Raw genomic sequence first — 11617 nt, forward strand, 5'->3', positions numbered from 1 at the left:
ACACACGCGGTGATTATCATCAGTGAGAGCTGCATACTTACATCTCCTGCAAACGAGATGAAGTAGGATCTGGAGCTGCTGATGGTGAAGTTGTGGTACAGTTCCTGTTCAAACATGGTTTTCCCTTCCTGCAAAAAACATCACACAGAGAGAGAAAGATATCAGTGAATTCTCCTTGAAGTTTAGATGGAAAACACCTGTGACTCTACACTGAATATTAAATCACCTGCACTGTTCATTTAAAAAGCAGACCTGCTGCTTTCACATCGATTTCCTTCCTCTCTGTTCCTTTCAATGAAAATCAATGTTTTCTTCTTTTTAAAGCGAGAAACCACCAAAATTCACACAACTGTCCTTTTCACAACATCTTTCCAAGCGGTTGCACTTTTGATTTGATATCCTGATTAGAGAGCTCGTTATATTCGGGGCGTCGTGTGCAAAACACTCAAATACTTAATGACGGGATGCAACAAACAATTATTTCATAATTTCTCGTTTGTCTAGATATTCAGTTTACTACGATGTAAGAAAAGGAAAAGCAGTAAATTCCCACTTTTCAGAAGCTTTGTTTTACATTTTAGCTAATTAAATTTCTCTGGAGCAGCTAACAGATTAATTGGCTAATTGTTGCGGCTCTAATTGGATGTCGAGTGTCCCTGAACGCAACAGCAAAGAAGAGTTATCAAAACACTTTCTGCTCCCATCTGCTATATACCCGTCTACAGAAACGTACCGCTGTGACGGATTATCTGTCTGCAGCAGGTTTTCAGAGTCTACAGGTTGATTTTGATGGAAGTCGACTGAATCAAACAGACTAAATATTCTGTCAGACTGTTTATAATCCAGATGGATTTCAGAGCCTGAATGAGCGTCAGACAGTAAACAGTTTTTACAGTTGCTGGTGATTCACTTTGATCCACCGGCGGTTTGCACACACACTGATTGCACATCATCTTTATGCCACCGTATTAACTTCCACAGTGACTGTCTGCAGTGTTTGGATGCAGTCAGGCAACAGTCCACATACTGTAGAAGCAGTTTGAAAGACAAAGAGAGAAACGTGAACAGATTTAATGGAAAGGTTTGTTATTTTCACCCGAGCAGACCTCATTTAAATGGTGATTATTATATATATGATGATATTCTATCACAACCTTACTGACTGACAGACATTTGAGGAACAATCTGCAGTTTTTCATTGAGTAGATCAGTTTTAGAAAAAAAAAATCACTCTAAGCTACATACAGAAAAGTGGATTTGAGGCTGATATCAATATTGATTCATTCAAATATCCTCTGGTGTTTAGTTAAAGAGGAGATATTCAGCTCTATGTTTATATTCTGGGGCTCTACTGGAATATCTTTGTACGATTTCCAGTTAAAAACTCCTTATTTATCTTCTACTGCTCCTTTATGCAGCCCCTCAGTTCAGCCTCTGTCTGAAACAGGAAGTTTTAGCTCCTGTCTCTTTAAGCCCCGCCTCCTGATGAGCCCACTCTGTTCTGATTGGTCAGCTTCAGGAAGCTTCCTGCAGCTCTGGAGGTTATGTAAACAAACTATAGTAACAGCCTTACAGCCTTATATTTTTACTTAATATGATGTATTTGATGGTATTTTTCAGACACAAGAACAGTTTTTTTTATTGTCAACTTTAATATTTTGATGGTTAAAGTTTATATCCACAAACGTTTTAAATCCCCAACTAGTCTCCTGCATGTGTCCGACTGCTGTCTTAATACTCAGAACTCACTTATGTAAAGCTCTAATCTTTATTTATTTATTTATATATTTTCCTCAGCTGTCTTATTTCTTTTTTATATATATATATACATGATTCTAATTTCTTGTGGTCCTGTGCCTTTTATGTTGTTCTACGTCCTTTTTGGGATCATTTGACTGTTTTTTGTGATAATTTTCCTGTATTTAAATATATTAGTGTTTGTATTTCAATATTTGACTGATAAAGAAAACAAAAAGATAACAGCATATAAATAACAGACAATCACAAAAAGCATTTTATATATATATATATATATATATAAAACTTTACGGATGTTTGGTGTCTCTCACCTTGATGTCAAACACTCTGATGAAGTAGGACCTCTGTGGGTTGTCTTTGACCAGACAGGCGACTCCACAGCATCTCTTCACCCAGCTGCAGCTCCTCTCGGCCATGTAGACCTGGACCACCGCCGAACACAGAGTCTGAAGACCAGACAGAGGACATCATCATCATCATCATCATCATCATCATCATCATCAGCTTTAAGGCTCATCAAAATCAAGATGCTCAATTAGGAGGATTTCAGCTACCAGGCCGTGATCTCCCCTCTTTGTGACATGTCCGGATTTTATAATCACATCTGACAGAGCAGGAAACAAGGAAGAGGAAGAGGAAATCTACACGATGCAAAACATTTAAGCAGCGATAAAGGACGGCAGATAACGACACACCTGCTGAACCGGGTGAGAAACAAGAGCAGGTCATTGGGGCAATATTGAGACCTTTTGAAAATCAGATTATGAGTCACACATGCAAATATCTACACGGCGGATTCTCAATGTGAAGAATGAAATAAAATGACGTTTGACATTATTTCAAGGATGCTAAACGTCTGTTTTTTGAGTCATTTGTTGTCTTGATTTTGTACTGAAACACATCAGAGACACGTACGAGTGATTTAAGAACATTTGTGACGTTTATCAGTTGTATTTAAGTGGTGCAAATGAAATTTACGAGCCATCCAGAGCCATTGAACGCATCCTCAACTGTCTGTCTGCATCAGTGAGAGCAGAGAAACATAATCTGCATTGATTTGGAGTTTAAATATGAGGCTGAAATGAACTAAAATCTAATCTGTAACTAAAACAAACTTAAAGCAAAATTAATATTCTGTTCACTGCATCATCATCATCATCGTCATCATCGTCATGGCCGCCAGTTTACTGAGAGGATTTTATGATTTTTATTGGCATATTCTGGCGCAGCAGCGGCGTCGACACGTCAGCGGCAGTAAACAGCTGGTTCAGGGTGTTTCTGCAGCTTTCTGTCCAGCGTCGTGTTGTGTTGCAGCTGACAGAGTAACATCACCTACTGCAGGCTGTAATGGATTGAGGTCATGTGACTGACGGTCAAAGAAAACCATTACTGGGCTCTAAAAAAAAAAAAAAAACCTCTTTTGGTCTCCGTGTCTCAATGTTGAGGATCGTTGTCTTGCTGTAAAATGTTCATTTATCTGACAGTGTTTAAGCTTCATTTCTGCAGGACAGGAAGCAAAGTGCAGCTGCTGTTTTGTGTACAGCTGCTGTTTTGTGGTTTTTGAGGTTTGTTCAGAGGTCGTACAGCATTAAATCCTCTGTGGCAGAGAGTAACTCCAGCCCCGCTGTGGGGAAGGAAAGAGGAAATGCCACTAGGGCCGGTTTCCTCCTCTGTGATTTATGAGAGCGGGTCAGAAGAGCAGCAGGAAACACTTTTCACCATGAAATCACTGCTCAGCATCACACAGGAAAGGTCAAAGGTCAGCCGTTTAAAAGCCTCATTTAGTAGGCTGTGTAAATTCTCACCCAGGGAAAGTCTTCAGTTATAAACATGAAGACACGCCGAGTCTCTGCGAGCACGTTAGCGTCTGATAACGGCCTGTTAACGACGTCACCGTCACATTATCACTTTTCAGATTGATTCCTGCCTTCCAGACAGACGCTGGTTTAACTTGTATTGAAATTATTGATCAGATTGTCCGTCTGTAGGTTGACAGAAGATGTTAGATTGATTGTTTCAAATCTATCAAACCAAATCATTTTATACTTTTAGCTTCTGCAAAGATTTTGCTGCTTTTCATTATAAACCAAATATTCTGGGTTTTGGACGGTTTGTGGGACAAAATGAGACATTTTAAGATGTCAAACCAAATATAAACGATTAAACTAGAGCTGTAAAGATTAGTCCATCGCCACAAAATTGATCTAATGATTGATTAATCGTTTTAAGTCATTTTGTTAAGAAAGAGATCTCCAAAATCGCTGATTCCCACTCATCAAATGTGAATATTTTCTGGTTTCTTTAATCCTCTGAGACAGTAAACTGAAGATCTTTGAGTTGTGGACAAAATATAATAAATATACTAAAATAATGATCACAATAATCACAAGTTTCAGTTAATTTAAGGAAAAAAATCCATTTACAGAGACTAGAAATTGCTATAAATTGATGAGTCAACATTTAGTCACTTTTAGCCTTTTTATTGAAGTTCTCTTATCACTTCATGTGATACTGAGACTTATTTACAGGAATCATCTGACTGGTTTTGCATCAAAAAACAGTAATTCTGATGTTTGTGAGTCGACCGCTGAACAGCCGACGCTCAGCAGCAAAATGAACAAATCCACTTCCTGTTCACAACAGATGCTCGTTTGTTCTCTGGAGATGTTTTGTGACCTCGTGGTTCAGCAGCCGACGACGACGAGTCTCTCATGTCAAACTGTCCTTCAAAAAGCTCCGCCGAGGAGAAGAAGAAGATGACGGAGCGACCGCAGCACACAAGGCCCCCCGCTCAGTGGCTGTTCTGCAGCTTTCAGTCATATCACATGATCCTCATCATCGGTTTTACTGAAGACTTAAAGCACTTTAAAGATTCACTCTCACGGCCCCGTTTTGACCCGTTTTGCCTGATTAGACCTCGTCTCAGTGCTTGATTGACAAATAAAAAAAACTTGGTATTATTTTATTTATAAAGCCGTTCTTCAGCCATCAGCAGCATATCTATGTATGTACATGAAAAGGAAAGAAAAGTGAATAGTAGTTTATCATTTGATGTATTTCTTGTATATAATCATACATGTTTCAGATAGTGTTGAAGTTCAGTTTAGTGTTAGTGTGTGTGTTCTGTGTCTATTCTAAACTTAGTTCTTTGTTGTATAAGATGAGTTGAACAGTTAGTTTATTCTGTTGTACTTTTATCTGAGCCAGTGATGAGATAAACTAGTTACGTAGATGTTTATGTGTAAATCTGATAAACTTTTATGGGATAGTGCAGTTTGTCCTTAATTTGATACAGTAGTAATGTCATAATGTCATGATGTCATGATGTCATATATGGTGGTGAAGACAGACTCTTCCTCAGTTAGTTGAACTTTTGACTTGTGTTTCTATCTGAGGGTTGCTGACCTGTAAGGTTAGTAAACAGATGTTTTAAGTTCTATACAGTAATATTTAAGGGTTAAGAACCAACTTCTCAGACAAAGTAAAGATAACTATGATGCTATGATGCTTTATACTTCTGATTGTATTATTTGATCACATTATTTAAATGCTCTCTCTGTGTGTTTATTGAGTGATCAGCATTTCCTGTTACAACTGTACGTAAGGTTTTAACAGAGTGTAGTGAAAGAACTTTTATGTATGTTGCTCCTTGTACTGGGAACCTACTATAAAATGAGTTACAGTCACTGGTTTCACTGGGCAGGTTTAAAGCTTTGCTGCATCATCATCTATCTGCCAGTGTCACTGGGGTCACTGGGAGGTTTTTAACACCTCAAACTGTTTCTGGTTGTATTTCTATTATCTCTCATATTGTAATTTTATTCTTATTGTATTATTTTTATTGACTAACGAGAGGTTGTGACAGATCTGTCTGTATTACACCCGGCTCACACCGCCAACCTTTACCTGTGTGTGTCGGCGACACTCAACACACACACCGTTGCTACTGTCTGACTATACATTTAATTTATATTTAGTTTAGACAGGAAAGTGTGCTCGTATGTTTTTCATGTCTGACATATTCGACAGATTACGTAATGTTGCTGGTATGATGTCAATGTGAGAACTGTTCACTTCACGCAGAGAAAATAGGCTCAACGCTGAAACTCTAGAGTCACGCCGCCGCAGCACGCCGAAATGCACGCGCGCACACACACACACACACACACACACACACACACACACACACACACACACACACAGCTGAGGGAAGCGGTGCGTTTCGGGCTTTAGTTGTTTTTAATGTTGTTTGTCTGAAACTTTATGTCGCTGCCTGTCTTGGTCATGACACTCCTGCTTTTTAATCTTAATGAGGTTTTCCTGGTGATTAGTGTTACATCATAATAACAATAATAAATAAAAGAACACCTCCCTCATGCTCACATTTCTAATTATTATTGGTACATGAAGTCTCAGACCTCATGTCTCTGTCCTGTGAGGGCGTGCAGGCCTTTCAAGCTTATTCTTGACCTTGGAAACGGCGGCTGTTGACAAAAACAACGTGACCACGGCGTCCCCTCATCTCCTGGTGCGGTTGTTTTGTCAACTGCTGTTTCTAAAGGTCAAGACTTAACTTTCAAATCTCAGCACCAAGACGAGTTTTCAAAAACGTCCCGTTGAGCTGCGACGATTCATTCAATCCACAGAAAAAATAAGCAAAAATGTTTCCTGGTTTCAGCTTCTCAAATGTGATGATTTCATGCTTTATTCTCTGTGAAATATGATAATAATCTAATTTTCTTTGGGTTTTTCACTGTTAGTTGAGCAAAACAAGACAAACGATTAAAATGATTTAAGACTCTGCAGATTAATTGATGGAGAAAATAATAAATGAATCTTTACAAGTTGATTTTTGTACAAATGAATTGAAAACAACGGCTTGTTAGACGGAAGGAGCTGATGGCAGTTTGTAGTAACAGAGTTTATTGTAATAAACTGTCAATGTTGTCTTGTATTGATCCTTATGGGACTGACTATGAATCTTAATTAGTGTCTCCTGCTAAACACTCTAAAGAAAAGCAGGATTTTTGATCTGCAGTGAAACTAATTGTCAGAGCAGGAACATTTAAATCTGTTCATGGTTCAGAAACCAACTAACTAACTAATATCTGTCAGTCATAAATCAAAACTGTCTAATTCAGTGCTTCCCCAAACTTCTCATGTAATCTGCCTCCAGATGAACCCCACAGAGGGGCTCCACAAAGCTGGATTAACAAATTAGACAGAGAACTTTAGGAAGATCTAATCTGATCTAATATCTTCTGAAACTGTGGTTTTTAACCCGTCATAACGTTACTAAACGATGATATAAAACGTAAGATGAAGTTTTGATTTGCAGATTCAAACCTGCATCATCAGATTCAGCTTTAATATTGTCACAGATATATTTGTGTAACTTTCTAATCCTGCTTTGTGAAATAAACCTCCATCTGTGTGTGTGTTTGTATTGAGGATGAGATGAAGTCGACTGTTTATCTGAGACGAACTCTAGTGACCGAAACGACGCTGGATTAAATTACACGTCACTTTAACAGCTGCAGCTCGTCCTGAGTGTGACAGAGAACTAGTGAGATACACTTGCAGACAGAGAGTCTGTGATTTAATGCTCATTTATATTAATTTATTATAAAGTTACATTTTCAGAAGGATTGGAGGCTAAAGAGCAAAACTACAGATACGCAGCAACAATAATCATGAATGAAAACAAGAAAACTTAACGATTAGTTGATTAATTGATTAGTTGCGAACGACTAAATTAATCTCCCACTATTTTAACAATTGATTTTTGATTTTGAGTAACGTTTTTATGAAAAAAAAAGTCAAATTCTCTGATTCCAGCTTCTTAAATGTGAATATTTTCTGGTTTCTTTGGTGCTTTTATGACAGTAAACTGAATATCTTTGAGTTATGAACAAAACAAACAATTTGAAGACGTCTTATTGACATTTTTCAGCATTTCTGACATTTTATGAACCAAACAAGTAATTGATTAATTGAGAAAATAATTAGCAGATTAATTGATTATTAAAATAATCATTAGTTGCAGCCCTAATAGACACACAGTGATGCAGAAATAGTTTGATTTTAAGAGATAAGATTCAGAACAAAACACTGTAGCAGCACGATCTGCTGTTACATCATGTTTTTATGTTTAATGCAAACTATTTTGTGATAAACGCAAAACCAAAGTTATAAAAAAGTTGTATAATTACATTTTTGTGCAAAACCCTGTTTTATGTTCTCGAAGCACTCTGCCTAAATAAATGTCAAAATTATCATTTAAATCAGAAAATTATCTGATCAAAGAATCTGACTCAGAATCAGATATTTGACATTTTTAGATTCTCTGTGCTGTGGACACATTTCATCTGAACCAGTTAAAGCTGCTGTGGTTTCACATTCAGTCCTACTGGTCAAATCTACATAATCAGTCTGCGGTGACTTTAATTGATCGTTGTGTCCGCTGAGCTCAGGTGTTTTTTTACCCAACATGCAGCTTGCTTCTTACAGTTACAGACTCTGCAGGCTCAGCTGCTGCTGCTGACATTAAAAACCTGCTGAGCCATCCGTGTGTGTGTCGACCTTACCGCATCAAAAGTCCCACGAAACAGATCTCAAATAGATCAGATTTAACTGCAGTCTGGACATGTTGTAAGTTTATGTCCCTATCTAAGAGTTTTGTAAGGTAGTTATGTTTTAGTGCTTATTTGCATGAGGATAAAAGTCTCAATCAGTGAAACAACATCCTGGTGCTTTTCAGTCTCCAGGAACTAATTTACAGTTTAAAAGATTGAAGAGTCCTGTTTTCTGTTTAGTTGTGTTTAGTAGCTGAAGTGGCCCTGAAGTGGCCTCCGTGACAGCTGCTGAAAGCTTGAATTTGATAAATGCTGAGGACAAGAGCCTCACAGTTTCCTGTCCTATCAACATATGTCAAGGAAATACACAACCTTCCTTGATGAAGTAGAAGGAAACGCTGCACTAGGAACAGTTTTACAGATGAAACGTTTGGACATTTCTAACTGGTGGGTAAGATGGTCACAAAAAAAGGGTTATGACAGTTTTTATACTATCTGGAAACGTGTTAAGGTTCTGAATTAGTCAGATGTTATGTTGTCCAACTACTTTAAATTCAGTGGCTTTACATAAATACATCTTAGATGCCAACTATTACATTAATCACCAACTATTTTGATAATCTGTTATTCGTTTTGAGTCATTTTTTAAAAGAAGAAAAATCTAAATTCCAGCTTCTCAAATGTGAATATTTTCTGGTTTCTTTAGTCCTTTATGACAGTAAACTGAATATTTTTGGGTTGTGGACAAAACAAGACATTTGAGGACGTCATCTTGGACTTTTAGAAACAGCGATTGACATTTTTCACCATTTTCTGGACCAAACAACTAATTGATTAATCCAGAAAATGATCTACAGATTAACTGATCATGAAAACAATCGTTAGCTGCAGCCTGAAACATGTTCACATTGATTATTTTGTGCAGCCAACAGTGCAGGTTAAAGAAAACCTGCAAATATTCACGTTTTAGGGACTCGAACTAGTTAACTGCATCAAAAATGTTGAGGATTAATGTTCTGCTGATCAAACAATCAGTTAGCTCTAATTGACAGGTTTAATGCCGTTTGAATTACAAAAAATAAACAACACACGTGTCACTGATATAAACAAAAATTTAGTTTAGACAAAAGTTTATTTATTTCTGGATAGTGTATTAAAATTATGAACGTGCTGGTGTTGTTTATGTTTGGATTTATGTGTTGTTAAGTGTTTAAAATCCTGTCCATCAAATTCAGCTTTCAAGTTTTGACTTTTTATGAGGATCTTTAAACTAATGTTACGCAAAAGAAGAGGAGAAACAGGCCAAACAAAGATACAAATACTAACGAAAATACATAAACAGGTCGTTAAAAAGACCATCTGGAACCGGTTTAAGGTTTTGAATAAGCCAAGTGTTATGTTTGCCTTAAACATGCCTGCATGTTATGCCTCCAGCAGCTTCAGTGGATTTACATACTTGGTGACAACAACTATCACCCATCATCTTATCCATCCAGGCACCGAGCCAACTGCTAGTCACGTAAAAAAACGAACATAAACGAAATAAACAATATAGAACTTATAAATTCAGAGTGTTTGCAGCTTTTAAGTTTTAACTGTTTGTGAGGACGTCTGGTTGAGGCTTTAAACTAATGTTATGCAAAAGAAGCTGACAGATATACCCAACAAATATGCAGATATGAATGAAAATACAGTGGAAAGGTCACTAAACAGGAGGGTCACAGATTTCGCTGTAACACCGGGCCGCAGTTTTAAACGCCACAGCGGTGTCAGGAGAGCTTCCTGCGGCTTCATATCAGTGGAGAGAGGTACACTGGGCGGAAAAGTACACACTGTGGTTTACTCAAGGTGTTTGACTTAGTGGACCTGCACATACTTTGAGCCTGCAGGTGGTAAACAAACAGGGAAACTTACGGCGCATTTCCTGCCCAGGTAACCGAACAGGCATTCGTTCTCCTGCGGGGTCAAGAGGATGGAGCCGACGTTAGCAGCCCTGCGGGGCGGCGGGTGGCTGTTCATGGCTCCAAATTCTTCTAATTAAACCCCGAAACGATGTGGTAATACCCGGTCGGGCTGAGCAAACACTGTTAATTACACAAAATCCATGCGGGCTCCGGTCCTTGTGGCCTGCAGCCGGATCATCTCCGCTGGCTGAGTCCGACTCCGGGCTGGAGGGCGGCGGCGAAGGAAGACGGGGAGTGTTTCCCGGGCTTGCACCTGCTTAAGAAAGGACCTTATCTCTTCTTTATGTTGTTAAATTAAAAATAAAGACCCGTTCTGTGTCTTTAGACGGACAAACGCTCAACTTTCAATCGGAAACTCCAGCGGCTGCAGCGGCGATGCGTACATCCAACATGGCAGCGAGACGGCGCGCACCACTTTAAAGAGGGAGGAGAGGGGGATGTTGGTTTGGGAAAACTCTATAACTATCCGCTATAATGTGGATGACAGGGTGACGGCTGTGAACACACACATAGAAGGATAATATTCGACATTTACTTTAAGTAAAAAACTGTGTTGTATGTATGTTTTTGACTTAAAGTTGGCGAAAATGTCGTTGCTAACACAGAATGGTTCGGTCCGACGTGGCAGCAGGAATGCAGCTCTGCGGAGGGAAGGGGAGGGGCGGGTGCAGTGTGACGTAACGCGGGGAGGAGCCAGATGGGCGACTTAAAAATGTAAATAAGATGCTTCTCATCATAAATTATGTATAAAATATTAAATATTTTGTACATATGATGCCTTGTGTGTCATAATAAGTCATATAAGTCAAATACTCAAATTTTGAGCCACATAATTAATAATAACAGATTAGAGAGGGGGTGTTAAAAAAGTATTCAGATCCTTTACTTCAGTAAAAGTACCAATACAGGAATGTAAAAATACTCCTGCATGAAAAATCCTACTTCGGTAAAAGTACATAAGTATTATGAGCTTGATGTAGTTAAAGTATTGCAGTAAAAGTACATAAGTATTATAAGCTTGATGTAGTTAAAGTATTGCAGTAAAAGTACATAAGTATTATGAGCTTGATGTAGTTAAAGTATTGCAGTAAAAGTAGTGGTTTGGTCCCTCTGACTGATATATTATTATATATGACATCATTAGATTATTAATAGTGAAGCATCAGTGTTAGAGCAGCATGTTACTGTTGCAGCTGCTGGAGGTGGAGCCAGTTTACACTACTTTATATACAGTTAGCTAGTTTAGTCCAGTGGTTCCCAACCTAGGGGTCGGGCCCCTCCAAAGGGTCAGCAGATAAATCTGAGGGGTCGTGAGATGAT

The 11617-nt window shown here is 38.3% G+C and overlaps 1 protein-coding gene across 2 annotated transcripts in view; it reads right to left on the bottom strand.

Annotated features, from left to right (window-relative positions):
• Positions 1-10909, bottom strand: part of wasla (WASP like actin nucleation promoting factor a) — a 33428-nt gene extending 22519 nt beyond the window's left edge. Inside the window, exons 1-3 of one of the 2 annotated variants that reach the window (XM_042410810.1) lie at positions 10248-10909; positions 2070-2204; positions 42-128 (exon numbers count right to left, since the gene is read on the bottom strand). In XM_042410810.1, the coding sequence (XP_042266744.1) occupies positions 42-128; positions 2070-2204; positions 10248-10352 (327 nt within the window). In that variant the 5' untranslated portion in view covers positions 10353-10909. The remainder of the gene's footprint in view (positions 1-41; positions 129-2069; positions 2205-10247) is intronic. The other variant, XM_042410809.1, reaches the window with a different exon arrangement.
• Between the last annotated feature and the right edge of the window lie 708 nt (positions 10910-11617).

The sequence above is a fragment of the Thunnus maccoyii genome, chromosome 5 (genome assembly GCF_910596095.1).
Source record: "Thunnus maccoyii chromosome 5, fThuMac1.1, whole genome shotgun sequence".
Classification (NCBI taxonomy): domain Eukaryota; kingdom Metazoa; phylum Chordata; class Actinopteri; order Scombriformes; family Scombridae; genus Thunnus; species Thunnus maccoyii.